The 18645-nt window shown below is 43.7% G+C and overlaps 1 protein-coding gene and 2 long non-coding RNA genes across 5 annotated transcripts in view; 2 read left to right on the top strand and 1 right to left on the bottom strand.

Moving 5' to 3' along the window:
• LOC117001076 overlaps nucleotides 1-18645 on the top strand; it is a 33218-nt gene that overhangs the window by 4192 nt on the left and 10381 nt on the right. For 2 of the 3 annotated variants that reach the window (XR_004418909.2, XR_004418910.2), the window contains exons 1-3: nucleotides 4885-5074; nucleotides 11437-11552; nucleotides 16691-16843. This is a non-coding gene — a long non-coding RNA (uncharacterized LOC117001076). Of the gene's footprint in view, nucleotides 1-4884; nucleotides 5075-11436; nucleotides 11553-16690; nucleotides 16844-18645 lie in introns of those variants that run through there. The other variant, XR_004418911.2, reaches the window with a different exon arrangement.
• Nucleotides 1-18645, bottom strand: part of MYO7B (myosin VIIB) — a 46478-nt gene that overhangs the window by 22479 nt on the left and 5354 nt on the right. Inside the window, exons 7-26 of the mRNA XM_033069241.2 lie at nucleotides 18470-18583; nucleotides 16669-16822; nucleotides 15661-15737; nucleotides 15260-15379; nucleotides 14904-15046; nucleotides 14266-14476; nucleotides 12485-12620; nucleotides 12099-12259; nucleotides 9714-9851; nucleotides 8584-8736; nucleotides 7955-8053; nucleotides 7337-7431; nucleotides 6121-6205; nucleotides 4761-4979; nucleotides 4057-4158; nucleotides 3304-3480; nucleotides 2397-2606; nucleotides 1325-1492; nucleotides 969-1049; nucleotides 338-465 (exon numbers count right to left, since the gene is read on the bottom strand). Coding sequence (XP_032925132.1) covers nucleotides 338-465; nucleotides 969-1049; nucleotides 1325-1492; nucleotides 2397-2606; nucleotides 3304-3480; nucleotides 4057-4158; nucleotides 4761-4979; nucleotides 6121-6205; nucleotides 7337-7431; nucleotides 7955-8053; nucleotides 8584-8736; nucleotides 9714-9851; nucleotides 12099-12259; nucleotides 12485-12620; nucleotides 14266-14476; nucleotides 14904-15046; nucleotides 15260-15379; nucleotides 15661-15737; nucleotides 16669-16822; nucleotides 18470-18583 — 2771 coding nt within the window. The remainder of the gene's footprint in view (nucleotides 1-337; nucleotides 466-968; nucleotides 1050-1324; nucleotides 1493-2396; nucleotides 2607-3303; nucleotides 3481-4056; nucleotides 4159-4760; nucleotides 4980-6120; nucleotides 6206-7336; nucleotides 7432-7954; nucleotides 8054-8583; nucleotides 8737-9713; nucleotides 9852-12098; nucleotides 12260-12484; nucleotides 12621-14265; nucleotides 14477-14903; nucleotides 15047-15259; nucleotides 15380-15660; nucleotides 15738-16668; nucleotides 16823-18469; nucleotides 18584-18645) is intronic.
• On the top strand, nucleotides 2699-4870 carry LOC117001077. Its single transcript, XR_004418912.1, has 3 exons — nucleotides 2699-2843; nucleotides 2992-3267; nucleotides 4783-4870. It is a non-coding gene; the product is annotated as an uncharacterized LOC117001077 (long non-coding RNA).

The raw sequence follows: 18645 nt of genomic DNA, 5'->3' as shown, positions 1-18645 counted from the left end.
TGCATGAGTGCTTAAAAAGAGGCTATTGGAAACCTTTTCATCTACCTAGTTACATTAACTCCATATTTCTTGCTCCTCTGAGTGACTACTACTCTTCCTCATTCTAGGGCAGTGCTCCATCTTCAAGTCTTATTGAGTCACAGTCCTGAGCTCTGCGCCTTTCCATAACTGTGGGGTATTCAGAAAGCCATACATGGAGGCAGCTAGCCTGAACTGCAACATGAAAATACCAGAAAAGGTAGTGAGGGAGTCACTCTCCAGGACTGTGGAAAAAGGATGCTGGATTTCCTTGATGTAATGGGCACCTGGCCATAGGAAGGAGGTACAAATTTCCTACCTGATGGCAGGACGCAGAATTGCATTGCCAATAATGAAGTGTACTTTTTCTAGGTTGGACATAGGTCTCTGGGAGATCGAGACATCCTCTTGGAAAGCCTCTTCTCCACTTCGTAGCTGATCTGTCACCTGAAAGAAACAGAGTAGTACCCCAGAGTACTCTAGAAATCTCCCCCCTTAGCAGGCAGCTCTCCCTTAAATGAGGGACATTCCTTCTCTATCTTTCTGGCTAAAACTCTTCCTGCTCAGTGCAGAACTAGGCCATATTGCCTACTTCATTAAATGTGCTGTTACAGCACTGTCTCTGGCTAAGGGAACTTTCTTGTACTCTCCTGTACGGCCCTAAGCACATGGTTCTCAGTCTACTCAGGCCTCTGGGCAAGCTATTCCATAATGCCAACAATTCTCAGTAAAAAAATTTCTCCCTGTGTTCTCTGCCAGAGAATAGGTGACATCAGTGCATGTGGGGATTGTTTCCAAAGAATGCTGCACGAGGTATCCCACAAAGAGCTGCCCTTGCTTGGCAGGGGAACATGTTCTTACCTGAGAGGTTGCTCACATAACATCTGTCAGAAGGTGAACACAGGGTTTCAGGCAAGAAGAAAGGGAAGAAATTTATTTCCACCTCTTACCTTTGCTGTCAGCTTGGATGACCGTTTCAGCTTCAGAGATGAAATCCCCTTAGAAATCTTGTAATCCCTTCTGCCTTCTCTCTGCAATACACATTACCATTATAGGGAATCAGTTTAATGCACAGCAAGAATGATTCATTAAGGACAGAAAGATGCTCAAGTGAAGATGGTTTTTTTTTTCCTCTCCTATTAGAAGGAGCTGAGTGTCCTGCCAGGACTGACTGGTGCCCTTTTGCACTTGTGGCTTTTCAAGTACAGCAGCATGAAAGAGTTCCTTTGCTTTTCTCACTCTTGGAAGAACAGCACAGAAACCAAGGAAAGCAAATGAAAACATAAACATAGCCTGCTTGTCTCACCATATTTGGGCTGTCATTCCTCAGCTGGACCTGGTTTTTTCTGCCAAGTGTGTCATATATCTGTGTCATCACAGAGCTGCTCTTGCTGGTGGCAGTCTTGGCAAACATTGGTGGCTCTGGCAGGTCCCCCATGAACCTCAGGATGATCACCCACACAGCTAGAGAAGCCTATAGTAGCAGAAAGCACAGTCAGATACTGCCAACAGGACCAATGGCTCCATGCCATTTCTGCCTGTTTAGATTAAGAGCATTTTCTTTCTTTACCCAGTCCAAATCATTAAAATTCCCATTTCCTCTGTCTGCCTACACAAAGACTTTAGTTTTATACCAAACAACAAGACAGCAACACACAACACTTCCCTGCTAAAGCAAGAGAGTACAGCTCTGGTGGGAAGGTCATATTTCCTCTGTGATTGCTGAGCCCTCACCATTCCCTTTACTGGCACCATGGAGGTGTATTGTGGCTGGAGGGAGGTGGAGAAACTTAGGCTTAACTGCACTCTACATTTACTGACCTGGCCAGATAAGCAGTGGAGTGGAGTGGAGTCCTTCATGCCCAGAACTAGAAAACCAAGTAATAGCATAGTTCTTGATGCATGGGGTCCTCCATTCTGCCAGGCTGCTTAGAATCAAGGAAAACACCCTCCTCAATCTCCTTCTGGTTCATTGGGATATTGGAGGCCTGGCCCTCCCCCTTCTGTCCTATCTCACAGACCAGCAACCCTAACAAGAGCAGAGAAATGGATAAGCTCTCATGCTTCTTCTCTCCAGTCCATTTTTGTCCCCATAGGGTGTCTGGAGAAGTCAAAACGTATCTCTGAGTTCCCTCTTCATGCAAGAACAAAGGTGACCAGAGATCCTGCATTGGGCAGGTGTTTGTGTGAAGTGCCTGCCAGCAAAATGCCAAAAAATGCTAATGGGAACCTCTGCTTTCAACACCATGGCTCTATCTCCTTGGCTCTGGAGTCTCTGGTTCCCAGGACTGTGCCAGAGCCAGGACACAAGGATGATGGGATGTGTAAAGCCAGGGCTGTGGAGAGAACAGGTTTAACATGAACAAGGATCAAGATACCAGGACGTTGTCCTTGTCATCATGGTAGAGTAGTGGGTGCCGCAGCTGTCTCCGGATATGTGTATGTGTAGAAGACCCCTGGAAATAAGTAGCTGCAAACTTGGGGAATGTGTACTCTTCCAAACCATGTGCTTCCTCTTCTAGCTCCACACTCATGGGAACCATGTCCAAATCCACTTCCTCCAGCTTGTTAGGCTTTGTTTCCAAGTCCTGTGCAGAACATGAGGAAGAAGCATGTTTTCCTTTACTGAACTCTGATATTCTTATGTTTAGTTTTGCTCTTTTTTTTTCCCTTCCAAAATTTGCATTTCCAGCTAACCCCAAAGCCATTTCCAGCTGCTACCAACAGATAATTTGGAATCAGAGTTTGTCCTTCTGAGATGCATTCATTCCATATGGTCTTCCTGTCTTGGTCCTCAGCAAGAGTATTGCTGATCGAAAATCCAGGTATTGCTGTTCATATCCTGTACTTATCCATACCATTCTATTCTGCCCACCTCTTCCTACAAAATTCCAACCTCCACAGCTATCAGGACAATTATATTCCAAATTTTGCTTTCAAGAATATTGTATAACTTGGCTCATGAACTTTCAGCTTGTTTCAGGCAGAAAATCACTGGAAGCACTGTCAGCAGAGCATGAGGTTGGTGCCAAAATGCAGAGGGTGGCACTGTTTGGCTGGGCCAAAGAAACATGCAAACTTTGAAGCTCTATAGTCCTGCATGTGACCAAGAACTTTTGGGAACTCACCTCTGCAAGAGATGCCTAGTGACTGGATGCATAATTGGAGGGATTCTTTCACTGTACAGAAGTTCATTAAATAGAACTGACCACTGATGGAATTCCCACAATCAATGGGCTTACACAAGGGGTAAGTATGACCGATTACCAGTCTGTAGCTCTGTACCTCAAAACCCAGAGGAGCCTGTCCTTCTTGGCCTCCAATCACAGAAGGTAAAAACCCAAAAATTTTGTCCACCATTTCTTGGTCACTGATAACATCATGATTTGTTGGTTTATTGGCAAGCACATTCCTCCTTTGTCTTTCTTCTGCCTCCTCTGTCTCCTGAGTTGGCAGGTATTCCTTTAAACACAGAAATAGGCATGACTTGAACATGAACATTATGAATGAACATCATTCTGCTAGAGTGAAGGGGTATGAAGATGAAACACTTTTATAAAGGTGTATGACTGTGAGGTTCAACTCTGCCAGTGCAGTGTTGAAAGAGGAAGTCAAATGTTGCTTGTGTCAAGCAGTCAGAAAGACCTGGCACATCAGCAGCAGGACCCTGCTCTTACAGCTGTCTTTATGGACAGTTGGCCTGTTGATAATGATGTACAATTATTCAAGAATTTAATCAACAAGAGATAATACAGAAAAAGTACAGAATTTCTAACAGCAGAAAACCCCACAATTTTTAAAATGTTTTGTGTCAGGAGACTTGTAAATAGCACTGGGCATATTTGGCTAAAGTGCCAGCTTATGCTACAATCAGAAATGTGTATGTGTTTGCCTTGCTATATTTTCAAAGCATCATTCCAAATGGGGTTACAACTATGTCTTCTCTTTCTTTAAACATAGCAGCACTCAGAGGTTTGAGCAAGTCCGCAGGTGTGAGCTGGGTAACGCTGGCCAGTGCTCCTCCACCAGCATACCTACATTTTGTAATCTCTCAGCTTCTTCCCTTCCTTGCAGTGGTCCCAGGATTGGGACAAGATGTTTCTCTTCTTTCAAGTGGATATTCCTTGCTTCCATCTTGTTCTGTGGAACAACAGGACTATTCTGTGACTGTTTGTACAACTGCTGAGCCAACTCCCTTCTGCCTTTACCAAACTGTCCACACCAGGACTTTGTCCCAACAGAGGCTTAGCTCAAGATTTGACATTTTAGGGAACAGGCCACAGGCAGAAATCTGCAAACTGGCTTTGTCCTGTTTGTACAGCATTAGTACAGAAAGGAAATCAGGGAGAAGCCTCTCGTGTGCTACAGACTGCCAAGGGCTGGTAGTGCTTACCAAGACACACTGCGTTGGGATTCCCTTCTGAATGGATCCCTGAGTGCCATTATCAGACCCTGCAGTAGAAACTGATCTCCCCTTGCAGGACTGCCTGATACACACAGATCTTATCTTTTCTCCCTTCTGTCAAAGCCACTGCAGCTGTGTTAGTGAAGTTTTGATCTGTGATAATGATCACGTAAATCAAATGTAAACAAGATCACTCTGCTTAACACTCTGCTTTTGTACTTGGCAAGAGTTCAAGATAAAACATTCCAAAATTAATATCCCCACCCAATGCTATGTTAACACAACACTTGCTGGTGATAAAATCACAATGTGTTCACAAGGTATCAGTGAGCATTACCTCTCCCTTTATCCTCCGGTAGGTTTGGCGAGCGATCATGCCCCTTGCATATGCTTGTATGACACGGGCAGCTTTCTTCTGCTCTGCCAGCTTCTGGCGCAGCAGGTAGCCGCGGCACACAGCCTGGAACCTGATGATGCGAGCCCGGGTGGCCTCGTACCGCTGAGCCAGCTGCCGGCTGCGGTACAGCGCCTGCAGGCGCCCGAAGCCCAGCAGCACCTGGGCGTGGTGAAGAAAGAAGAAGTCATTATGGTTCCAAACTATCGAGACAAACTGGGATGTAAATTGGGATAAGCAGAAGACAACAAAATTCGGTAAGTAGATAGAAGTGGCTAATGTAATGTAATGTTTTCTACCAGCCTTTAAAACTAGTATATAGTTATTTGGGGGATCTGTTCTAGGGAGTGGCTCCAGAAAGTAACAGTGCTAGCCTGGGATTACAACAAGAGAAGGAACAGAGCAGAAATGAAGCCAAGTGAATGGAAACAAACAGACAGGAATTGCATCACTGATGCAGAATATAGAGAGTTTCTGACTGAAACTGGTAGTTTTTTCCTCCTGCCCATCTCAAATGGGCTGTATGGGATATAATAATAATAGTAATCCCTGCCACACAAATACACAACCTGTGAGTGCCCCCAGTTTTTCTCATCCAGAAAATGCACCACCTATAGAAGATCAGCCAATATTTTTCACACAGAATCACACAGAATCATCAAGATTGGAAGAGACAAAATTATCTAGTCCATTGTCAGCCCAGCACCACCATAACTACCCCTAAACCATAGCCACAGGTGCCACATTCAGATGCCTCTTCAACATGTCCCAATATGATGACTCCCCACCACCCTAGGCAACTTATTCCAGTGCCTGACCACTCTTTCAATGAAAAAATTTTCCTAATATTTAATCTGAATCTGAACCTCCCCTGGTAAAATGTTTAATAATGTGAGATTGATATAATGAGGTTTCTGGTAATTTTTTACAAATTCCCTGCTTTCCTGCAGCAGTTGTGGAAGACACTTTGCTCATAGCACGGTGATGATGCACAAAAGGCTAGGCTTGTGGTTTTGACTATAAGAAGTGTGGGACCTCTTACATATCAGGTCTCTGGAGCCAGGCCTCCCAAAGGTGAATTGGGTTCTTGTTTCACCAAAAAGCAGAAATGTCACAGGTTCAGCAAGCCCTGACAGATCCCAGAGCCCTCCTTGGAATTTACACCTTCCTTTACAGCCTGTCATCTTGTCTATTCTCCCTTCAGTTGAGAATATCGTAATTCCTAATACTCCACTCAGTCAGGCAGGGCACAATATATAAACACACACACAAATATATATTCATTGATACACCTTCATCTTACCATTCTGAATTCCTTCCGGCAGCAGTAGCCTCTCCAGGCTGACTGAATGGCTACAGCAGAGTTCCTCTGTTTCAGGAACTGCTTCCTAAGCAGACAGACATGTGAGGTGACAAACAGTAGGTTATTCTCTGTTGCTTCTTATGACAGTAGTAAAGAATAAGGTGGCTTTTTTTCCCCCTTTTATGGGATGTCCACAGTCTGATGCCAGCCTTGTTTGTTGCAAAAATACTCATAGGAACTACAGACCAAATTAATTGCTGTGGTCAGAGAGCTCTGTAAGAACTGAAAACCCCTCACATCAAGACTGCACAAGTTAATTTCCACATCTAGTAACCTCTTCCTCCCCAGTGTTTTGCTGCCAAGACAAGGAGCCCATCTGAGTAAGATGATCCTCCCATGGTACAAACTGTCAAGTTGCAGCTGAAAAAGCAGCACACAGATCTGATGGGTTAAAAGTAAAAGCAAGGCGAGGCTTTTTGTTTGGATACTCCATTGCATAGCAGGCAGAGTCCGAAAAAAAAAAAGGGGGGAAGTTTTGTGGCATTTGTGTGATATTTTTTCAGTTCTGCCTTCACTATGGTCAAGAGTATTTCTAAACCAAACCAAGACTCAGTCCTATATCATGGTTCTGATTGAGGGGATACAAAATCCATGAGTACAAATCAGAATGTAAAGCATTAAATGAGGAAAAACATTTATTTGACAATGACTAAATTTCACTTCTGAAGGTATTTCAAACTAAACCAGACACAATGCAAGAATTAAGCATCTTTGGCAGAGAGAAGGACTAGTTAGTTTCTGGCTGATTCTTATCAATGTCTTGTATCAAAGAAGCTTCCTAAATAAGAAAATTCTTGTAGCTCTGAGAAGGGCACAGATTCCATGGGGATTTCCTGCTTTCCAGATGTATACTGTTTACTAAAAATATTAAGAGCAAGTCCTCCTTTCAAACTTTCCTTTTCATACATACCACAGCCCTGCATTTTGAAAAATATCACAAAAATAACAAAACTGAGCAAAAAAAAAAAAAATCTTTGTCGAACATCTGCATGGATACACTGTGCATTGTTACATGATGAGCATGAAATTTAGGGCTGGTGGAAGATATAGAACGATACACTTCATACCCAAAAATGCTGCACAGAGTGTGTTAAGCTGCACCACAAAGATTAACTGCTTCAAAATAAAGCAAATCCCCTCCTGTAAGATCACTGACCTGTCCTTCAATCCTCTCATCACCTTCTGGATAAGAAGAACCTTATCTGTGAGTACATTTTGGCGCTCCAGCTCCAGTATGGTATCATGATGATCCTGTTAAAAGAAAGTGTGGATATGCCAGCTTAGCAGACACACACCTACAACCTCTGGATCTGAAAGAGACCCAAAATAAGCCTGATGTAGCATAATGTGACTAAAATGCATTTACGGAAGTGCAGTAGGAAGAATGCACACCACCTGACCAGACTTGGTCTAGCTATAGCCATAAACAAGCAAGAATCTGTCTGTAGCAAGACTCTTTTCAGCTGGATATGCTACAGGCAAGGTGGTCCTCTGCAATAGTGCACTGGTATCCTGTTCTTTCTTATGCTCCAATATATTACACGATGCTGTTTCAGCTGCAATGCTGTAGCACAGAAACAGGATCAGCCTCTCCTACACCAAACCACTGAATTATCTGGCTTTCAAGAACAAAGATCCATCCTCAGATTCAAGAGAGAGTTTGTAAGACATCCCTGTTCTCCTTGGTCACTACTCTTGCACAAGCAGGCCAAGCTATGCTGTGAAGCATCCAGTTTTTCATGAGAAAAGACAATAAACTGTCCTTTTTACTTACTTTAAGGAAGATCTTGGTCTTTCCAACTTGCCAGCTTTCATCCTTGCCCAGCACTGCTTCGGAGATGCTGATGCAGCTCTGTCGCATATCGTTCTTTAGCTGATGTGCAAAAGCATCATGATGTTAGGGCTTGGCTGTGAAACACAGCAGCTGTACTATGCAGGGATCTACTGCCCTACATTCCAAAGGGTGAAGAACAGAAACAGATGAGGTCTTGCAGACCTCTGGGCTGTACAATGAATGAAAGTGGCTCAGCTCAAATGGTCAGGAAGAGGAGGAATGTGATTGCATGACCAAGCATTCCAGAGTCAAGGTGTGAGGAGGATGTCAGAAACCTGAGAAATGTCTGATCACAGAAAAAAACATGTGACGGCAATGGGAATGGGGATGTTGCCCTGCCTGGGATGTCTGTGTGGAGCAGGCCAAGGACAGCTGGACCTCAAAGCAACTCTGCATTTTCAGCTAAGGTCAAAGGGAGTATTTAACTATTTAGCTGTGTGCCTGTGATGACATCTCCTGTGCTGACAGCTCTTTCAACTCTGCCAGCAGTAATTCAAGAACTTTCTACTGTGGGAAAACCTCATAAGGAAAAATTAGATTAGCCTTAAACCATGTTTTTGCTTACACACCTTTTGTCGAAGAGACCATGGCAGAAGAAATCTGTATCTATCAAAGAACTCTTCAAAGCTGTAGCGAATTGGGTACCCAGCTTTCCTGATCTGAATGGTCTCCAGCATCCCTGAATATCGCAGCTGTTTGATACATAGCTCCCGATCGAACAACTGAAAGGGAAAGCAGACAAGAGGAGACTTAGCACTGAAAAAAGGTACACATGCAGTATCCTTCAGAACATGTCTATTAACCCCTGGCCTCAGAGGGCCTGCAAAATGGCCTGCTGTGATTTTTTAAGTTGTATTTTTCTTCAGTGCACTAAATTAATTCATTACAAGCATAAACAAATCACCCCAAAGGGTCTTCAATTTTGTATATGTCAGCAGTAGAAACAGTCTGTTAACTTCAGTCCGGCTACCATTCTTCATTCTAGAATTGCAAGTTCAGATGAACTGATCATAATTTCAGTGAATTGATCATATAATTTTGCAGGTGTGAATAGATGCATTAGCAATTTAGGCCTTTGGGCATACCATGCAAAGCACAGCAGGCATGCTACTCTCTTATTATTGTTTAATCTTATCTGAGATTAAAAATTGGCTCACTAAGCCACATACAGTGCTTCAAAAATTTTTAAATCACTAGACCAGCACCATACAAGGTTTTAGAGTAGAACTGGGTCGATATCCCCCGAGTTCCAGCCATGCATCCTAATGACAAACTGACTCCTCCTGGTATGTCAGATTAAGCCAAATCACCCCCTCACAAACTCCCACAGCTCTCCAATTCTCTCTCAGGCTATTTCACAGTATGATCACTGTTGATCCTAAAGTTTTTTGTTTGTTCCTGTGTTGAGGGGCTACAGACTTTTCAGTTTTGTCTTATCTTTACCCAAAAGGCATCTATAACTCTACTCAGGAATACACCTGTGTGCTTTTTTGCTATCCATTACTCTACGGTGCTTTTTTGAGATGCTTCTGTAGATTAACAATGCTATATCCTTCTACTATGTTTATTGCAGGAATACCCTGTACTCTGGCTCTTCTTGGATGCAGCCAAATACAGCTGTAAAATGTTACACAGCAACTGAGAGCCTTTTCTCATCAAACTTTACCAAATGCAAGATTTTTTATTGTTAGAACATTACCAGTGGTTTCTTGTAGTCATTTGGCTTGATGCAGCGGATGAAGTACGGCTGGCACTGCTCAAGGATTTTCATTAGTTTTTCCAGGGATTGCTTGAACTGTCCTCCTAGTGTAGAGAGCCGCTTGGTGGTATCCATGCCCTGGGAAGAAAAAGCACGTGGTGACTGCAACATCCTTCACTCTCAGCGGCCAATTAATACACTTTTGTATTTTTGTACAATGTAACAGTATCACACAACCACCAGAAAAAAATTATTTACCTATTTGGGAGCTACATTGGCCATCTGCACCTTTTTAATTTGGGTTTGTTCTCGTAAAGAAACCCCCACTAAGTATTTTCACCTACTTGGGCACTAAGTTCTAGCAGTAGGGGTGGCTGTGGTGGAAGTAATTCGACCAACAGGAGCCCACATGCACCTGTCTCTTCCAACCAAGGCTGTATTTAATGCTGGGCCTGGGTGCCAAGCTGTGATTCCTGGGAGTGTGCCTGAAAGCTTGGTGAGAAACAGCCACTCCCAAAGCAGGAGCAAACTCCAGGCCAGATACTTTGCTGCCATCATAACTAGGAATGCTAAAGATCCAGAACAGCCCATTCCTCAGGAATTAGGACAACTGATCACCTTGGTCATTAATGCTACAGTAAGCAATAGGCAAATTTTTACTGGAGTATAAGGTATGAGGTACTCCAGACTTCCCCAGCCTCTCTGGCAGTTGTCAGAGACTGTTCCACCTGTCTTTTTCACACAAATCATTGCATTAGGCTTAAGTTTCTGTATCCCAGTATGGGCACAATAAATTACAGTGACAACAGTACAGATTGCAAGTAACAAAAAGACTCCACTGGCCTTTTACATACAGGCAATGATCATTGCAGCACAACATGACTGGTTCGTTTGTTAGTTTATTTGGAGGGTTTGGTGTGTTGTGGGGTTGTTGGAATTTTTTCAAAGAAAATAAAGAACAGTGGCTCCCCTCACTTCCATGATATTTAGGGTGCCTAATCCTGCTGTTCTTGCGTCTAAAGTGCCCTTTTGAATACTCAGATTTCCACCTTCTGCTTTAGCTACGGGGCAAGGCTGCCCTCCAGTGATCAATCATTTCTGTCTTTGGAAAACAGCTCCTGGGAATGTCTCATCGCAGCTCTGATGTATCTTAGGGCTAGCAAGCACCTGAAGTGGGTACAATAACTATAGATATTTCAGCTGTAAGTAATTTTCAATCTCAGTCCTTAAAGGCCTTTCTGCTGTACCATCAGTGGGCTGGCCACACAAGGCCCGAGCCCATGCCCTCATGATCTCACCCATGCAGAATTGTTAAAGCTGAATTTGTTGCTGAGTTAATGGTGACTTTTCTGTTGTGGTGTGTCAGGCAAGGAACTCTGAGACCTCAGGACAAAAAAAGTGTTTTCTGGCCCATCATTCATTATTCTTTTCTGTAGCCTGCTTCTTAGGCTTCCCAATGGTGGTCCCATTTATTTGAACATCAACAGCTAATTTCTGTGCATTTTGACATAAGGTAGCCCATATTTGATAATTCCTTTCTTGATATGCTGCTGTACTTTTTTTTAAAATAACACAGCTTTATTTATAGGGACAAGACCCATTAGGGCATTAGAGCAATGTAAATACACCTGATATTTAATCTAGAGGTATTAATAGCATTTAAGAGATGCTAAGCCAGTTATCTGTTGCTGCTTATACCACTTGTGACATTCTTTGCCCCCAGCATGTTTACCTGTCCGTGGCCAGGTGTTCTGGACAGCAGAAAGCCACACTGGGACAAAGACAGAGGAAGAAAGGACAAGATCAGAAAACGATGCCAGGAGAATAGACAGCTAACAGGTAAGATAGCAAGCTAATTGTTCTGTATACTGATAGGAAAAGTCAAAGATGTAAACAAGCAAACGCAAAAGTACCTTCACATACTGGTGACGCTACATAGCTAAATGTTCAGAAATCAAGGTATGTGGAAGTTGGAGCAGGACAGAGAACCTGAACTGTGTCCCACACAGTTTTCTAGTCCACTGTACTTCACACCCTTATTTTTACTAGGCACAGACACAACAGGCACGGAGGAGTCTGTGATAATGACCCATCATTAACTTTGTCATGTAGTGATGTCCTGTCATTGGTGGTTCTGAAGCAACCTGCAGGAATGGCTACACAGATGTCCAGGGCGCAGTCCTGGGAGGCAGGGCTGTCACTGCACTTGTTCACAGCATGAACACCAGACCTTTCCTGGAACCCCCTTGGCAGAAACAATTTGAATGAAAAGAGATAGGGATTTGCAGAGACAGTGCAAAAGAAAGAGGAGATCAAGAACAGCCAGAGCTTTATGGAAGGCAGGAGAAATTAGTTGTTTCTGCAAGACAGTGCCAGTAAGCCAACCTTATAGACGTGGTCAGATCCAAGATGCCGAATGGTCCCACGTCCCAGACTAGGTGGGGTTGTCTCTACCTGGAAAATCTCTCTCAGGAATTTGTTTTTGGAGGAATGGACCACTTGCATTACATTAGCACTCAGTGTATCACGATTTTTCTCCAAGAAATCTGTAGGATGGAAACAAAATTAGCTTGTCATCTCTGCAGCCTGCTGGCTCTTGCACCACTCTGTCTACCTAAAATCCACTTAATTTACAGTAACTTGCAGATTGGTTTAGATTAATCCTTCTGACCTCCTGATCAACTTCAGATCAACACAACCCCAGAGAGCCACATATCCGGGCAGGTCATGCCCTTCCCTTCACCCTCTGTATCCAGCAGAGATAGGCTCACCTTTTGATTCGTAAAAGACAACCCCAGCAAAGTGGTTGATGCCAAACTTGGTATCATGAACACTCTTAGGTGGGATGTAGACTTTACTTTTACCATGGAGGGAATTGATTTTGACAAGCATGGTGGCATCTGTGCCCTAGAAACAAATATAGGTAAAAAAGGATGGTTAAGCAGATTGTCCCCAGCACTGGCCTATGCTCAGCAAACAAACAGATGAGGTGCTTAGAGATAACAAAAGTTCAAATTCTGCCTTTATGTGTGTAGTAGATCTGGAGAAAGTAGTGCCAAAAGTATCTTCCCTTTTACAAAGACCCCTGTCTCAAGCCTCATGACAGAACACACCATCAAGTACAGGGCCTGGTGTTCTAGGGCTGTACACAAGCCCCTTAACATTATTAACATCACCAGATGGGCTGAGAATTTACCAGATCTTTGGACCTCACAAGCAAAGCCCCCCACCAACCTTCCCATGCCCTCCTACCCAGGAAGCCTCCTCTTCCTCCTCCTCCTCCTCCTGAGCAGGCACAGTTCTTCTTGTACTCCCCAGCTGATGCAAGACTCAGAGATCCCTGGAAGAATCCCTGAGCAGATCCCAGTCAGCATGCCCAGACCATGAGTTCCAGAGGCTAGGCAGTCAGCTGGGTGCTTCTCTTCAAGGGGTGCCATCATGATGCCATCCCCTCATGGGCCATGTGAGCTCTGTGCACTGGCCTGCACCCAGGGCAGTGGGGCCTGTGCTCTCAGAAGTCATCTGCTTTGGGAATCATGGAAGAGGTGCTTTCTTGATCTGTGGGACCACCCTCTCCTTAGGGAAGAAAAAAGAAAGCTGCCTGCCTGTACATCCTGATCCTCTCAAATAGTTATCTGAAGGACTACCAATGAGCTGAGGCAGGGGCTTGCTTTTCTGGACACCCTCCATTGTCATCTGATTCCAGCAGCAAGACTCCAGTTTAGCCTCACCATGCTCTGCAGACTATGAAAATGCTCTACAGGCATGGCTGAGATCGCTTTTCTGGACACCCTCCATTGTCATCTGATTCCAGCAGCAAGACTCCAGTTTAGCCTCACCATGCTCTGCAGACTATGAAAATGCTCTACAGGCATGGCTGAGATCAGATGCTTTCTTCTCTGTTTCTGTTTGAGATTACTGGCCTTTGCAGAATAACATTTCACAGAATCACAGAATCACAGCAGACAACAGCCACAGGCTTTCCCTCATGCACTAAGCAGGTCACCTTGTTGTGGAAGGAGATCAAGTTAGTCAAGAAGGGCCCTTGCTGACTGGGCCTGATCAACATGTTGTTCTTTACCTGCTCTGTGATGGTGTTCAAAATTAACTGTTTATCAGCTTTCCTGGCACCAAGGTTAGCTGCCAGGCCTGTAGCTCCCCTTCAGTTCCTCACAATGGTGACATTGCTCAATTAAGTCTGTCAGCAAGGGGAAGAAAGAGCAAGCTGCTGCCCAGACTAACAGCAGAACAACACTCAATAAATTAATTCAAAGATTTCCTAAGAAGCCCTTGTAAAATCATCTGGACCCCTTCCTTCTCTGTCTGGAACAGCTGTAAGAGTTTCAACAGCAAGGCACCAGGAAGAGCACATTCCAGCAGAGAGTGAAGCAGTTGTATAGTGAGCTAATTTGAAAGAAACATCTATGGGGAGAAGACGTTGCCTCTCCTGACATATCTGAAAGCCACTTTTGCACTTTTGTGTGTCTAAACCCAAGTGTTACCTGTGAGCTGTGTGCAAACCCAAGCATTACAAGTGAAACCAGAAATTTACCTTTGGGAACCTGCTCTCTTCATCAATCAGGGAGATGATATTCATGGGCTTGAGTGCAATGACTTCCAGAGCCTGCTGGTTATCAGTGAAATCAATGTTGTTCCAGGTAATGTGCTCTGCAAGGTATTCCTCTTGCTCCATCTTGAACACATGGTGCACAAAGAACTGCTGAAGGTGCTCATTTGCAATGTTAATGCACAGCTGCTCAAAGCTGGGGAAGAACAAGATGAAAGCCCATGGTCATCCTTGGCCAGTGCTGCACTGCTCTCTATTGTTTGTTTATCTGCATTAAATGCAGATACACCACTGCCATATTCCACAGTGCTGGTGACTGCCATTACTGCACGTTGCCAATCTTAGCAATATAAGGGAGGGATTTTCTGCAGATCTTGGGAACAGACATGTGCAATGGCTGCACTAAAAGGAAGGCTGGGGAAGGAGGCAGAAATATGACCAAGACTGAAGAAAAATGGAATCTGCATGATCAAAATTGGAAATCCAGTAATGGAATTTTCACCATTTTTTCTGAGAATCAGGATGATGATGAAAGAGCATGTGTGTCTTTGGTTTTTTTCATTGTTTCCCTTTACATCAGCTGCTATTCAGCTTCCTATTGCATTGCATCTGGAGTTTCCTACCTGTTGTTGCTGAAGTTTTCAAACCCGAAAATGTCCAGCAGTCCAATGGATTGATGTCTGTCTTTAGGCTTCTGAGAAGTTGGGTTGAAAATGGCTGAGTTGATTTTGTTCACAATCCACAAGAAAATCCGTCCATATATACCCTGCGAAAGAAAATGAAGAAGAATTAGAGCCCATCATTAGAGCCTTTGGATGTAATTACTGCTTGCAATTGTGCTGTTAAGCTATACCTGAGAACTGCAAGGGCCTGGAACCCTCTGGCTCAATGTTTATCACATAAGGCTCCTCAGCCAGGATGAAAGACAGCTCTGAAAGCATCCCCAGTCTTTAAACAGGGAAGCTATGAGCACCAGTACCTTCACAAAGGCATCCTTCCCATTGGCAGCTTGAACCACATTCAGAGGTCTGGACACACTTTCTCCTCGGACAATGATGGAGAGATTTGTGAGACTGTTCTGGAGTTCACTATAGTCCACCTGGAGAAACAGTCATGGCAACCTGGTCAATCCAGGTGGATAAAGGAGATGCAGCAAAGTTTGTATCAGGAGGAGGGCAATGACAAACTGTTTGTCTAGCAGCATCCACTGGCAACTTGCTGTCCCATTTAAAGGTCTCCCAGCTTGGAGACTTCTCTATCTGCAAAGCATGACTGGAGTGTCAGCAGGACAGAAGCTAAACTCCAGAGATGTGCTCTGCCAGTGTGCCCACAGAACAAGGGAGAAGGAAGAAGCAGCAGGTGAAGATGAGAGTCCATTACCTCGAGCAGTTTGGTGGCAATGGAGAAGTGTGGTGAGTCTATCACATCAGAGCAGTCCAGGTTGTCGTACACGGCCGCTGCAAGGAAGAAACAGCCAATCTCAGGGGGAACCATCACTGTTGTTAATGTAGCTGCATTTCTGTGACCCCATAACTCTGGGAATGTGGCAAGGTACTCAGTTCTCATTTGAAACTGACAGATGTGGTGATTTTTACCAGGGAGGGTCCTGATTTCAGCTGGATCCTGGGATCTACAGGGCTCTCTCATGTCTAGAACATCAGGCTAGAAACAGCAGCCAAACTGACAAGGTTATTAATTTAAAATAGTAACTATTGAGGATCTGGGGAAGAAATATCTGACTCCAGAAAATGTGTTTCTGGAAATATTTTTCCTGTGTATCTGGCTTGTGGGAAATTTAGACAACAAAGAGGAATAAAATAAATCCCTAATTTTAGTAGTCAGCATTAATCCAAAGAATCCACCTGGCATCTCTGTATCAGGCCCGCTGCATCACAAAGTAAGTTCTTTTCTAAAATGTGAAAGCTACTGGCATGTGCTGGTGGGTCACACTGTCACATTGTGCCTGTCCATACCAGAAGTGCACCTATGCAGGTGAGTGTTCAGCAGACTTAAGCAGGAGGATGACTGCATTATCTCCAAGGCAAACATCACTCCTGTGCCCTCTGGCCTGTGTAGAACACCAATCAGTAAATGTAACATGGCATTATACTCTGTTGTTTCAGTTTGTGTGATAAGGGCCTATTTACAACCATGGAGACCTGACAATGTGACAAAATAATAAGATGCTATTATTCAAAACACAGGGCAGTGAAGTCACAAATCAGAATTTCATGGTGCTTATCTCCCTGCCCTTCCAACTCTGTTCACCTGTGAATACAGGTCAGACCAGCACAATCTAATCTGTGCAGATGGAAGCAGGAAGCACCCAAGGAAGTGCCTTTACCATCAGGTCTGAGGAAAGGTAAGCACAGGCAATGCTGAATTTACCTTGGAACTCTACATTCCCTAGGTGCAGGATGGCAGCCAGCAGCTTGCTAATGTCCCAGTGCTCAGAGTCTGAGAACATGAGGATCTTCATAGCCGAGCGGATGTGGGCATAATCCTTGGCGTCATTCCGGCTGTCGCAGGACATGCAGTTACCCTGCAAGCACCACACCAACAGGTAAGGAAAACCCTCCTGCTACCCAGACAAGGAAGAAAGCATGTGCAGACTGACAAGCCTTTGTACACAGAGTGGCTATCCTGTGAGTCCACAAGGATGCACGGTAAAAAACCTATTTAGACATTATATATCTTCTTCCTGTGATTGTATCTTCCTTCATCTTTTCTCTCAAAAAAAATGCATTAACACAGTGCTCAATAATGCATTTCTCCAGGGCTAGACTGAATACTGGGGAAACCAAAAGGAAAAGCTGTTGGGAAGGCTTCTGTGCTTCTGGAGCACAGAAGGACAGGCAGCTTTGACAAGATTATCTATGTTTACAAGGCCGTGCCTGTTTCCTTTGATTTCCTCTCTCTGCCTTGTCAATAGGAAATTAAGAACCCTCATCCCAAATCAAAGCAAGTAGAGTTGGATAAGTACTAGAAGGCAGATCTCAAAATAAAAATATTAGGTCCTAGTGGAAGGCAAATGGAAGCATTCGAGGCAACATCAGAAGAACCTTCCTCAAAGCCTGCACAGCAGATCCTAGCATGCTGCTCCTGACAGAAATTATTTTCAGCCATAATGAAGATGGGGAAATGCCTTTTTTACCCTTGCCATTTCTGACAATATAATGTGATGATTACAAAAATGAAATATGCCTAGACATTTCAGTTTACAGCATGTAAATATGCTAGCTTGTGCCAACAGCTGACCTTTACAAAACCATGGATATGTTCTCCTATAATCCAATCCTTCTATTTCAGTATCACACTCCCTACTGCTGACCCAGGGGCCTATTTATGGAATGACCAATGGGTTAATTGCACTAATTGCACTCATCAGCTTTGCTGCAAGATCACTGCTATTTTGAAAACATTATATTTGAAAACATCTCCACAACTTTAATGGTTTTGGTTTTGAGACTCCAGAAACAGACTTGTTTTCATTTCCTAGAAATTAGATGCCTAGCTCCAGCTAATTTCCATAGAGGCAGGGCTTAAACACATTCCTTCCACAGCTGTAGAACAGTCCAAATCTAACCAGCTGGCATATATAATACAAGGTATATAAACGGGCTAAAGGATAGGATTTTCATCATGGCTTTCATGTCCTAAACCACTCAATTAGCTATTTTCAAATACCTCATCTATGAAGATCCCACTTCTGTCACAACGGCATCATAACCCATGGTCATTAGTGTCAATTTTGGGAGATTACGCTGCCTGCATTATGTATATAAGATTTATGAGATATAAGAACTAGGATTCTTATTAATTTTCCTCTAAGGTACACATATGTGATTACTGTTCTCTCTGGCATGAGATCCCTTGCATTCCTTTGAAATCTGAGTGTCTGGGAAAGTGGGGGATGTTGTCCACATTCTGTTTTACGAGGTCCTTTATGTTTCTTAACTCTGACTTTGGCAGAAAGCTTTGACCTGCCACAAGGTGCTTCCCACTGGTGGACAATACAGTAGGTATCTGAAACTGATGCTCACAGCACTTTTGGTGTATCTGCTTCTGGTACTCTAAGAGAAAGACTGTTCATATTTGGTAACTACCATCTGCAGCTCTTAGTGATTGTAATTGCTCACTGAAAGAGGCAAATGGCAGAGGGATAATGGAGAATAAAGCAGACTATTACCATAGTGAGATAAGTGTACTCTGAAGCAGTGCCCAGATTCAGCATCTTTTTCTGCTCCGTATTCATCCCCATTAGCATGCAATAGAAGATATGATAGTTCCTCTCCTCAGGAGCCTAAAAATAAAAGAAATAGGCCAATGGACAGCCTTGTCAGGATAAGCTTCTAACACAAGAAC

This window comes from Catharus ustulatus, chromosome 10, assembly GCF_009819885.2.
Source record: "Catharus ustulatus isolate bCatUst1 chromosome 10, bCatUst1.pri.v2, whole genome shotgun sequence".
NCBI classification, from domain to species: Eukaryota; Metazoa; Chordata; class Aves; order Passeriformes; family Turdidae; genus Catharus; species Catharus ustulatus.
This window is presented reverse-complemented; position numbering and strand designations above follow the sequence as displayed.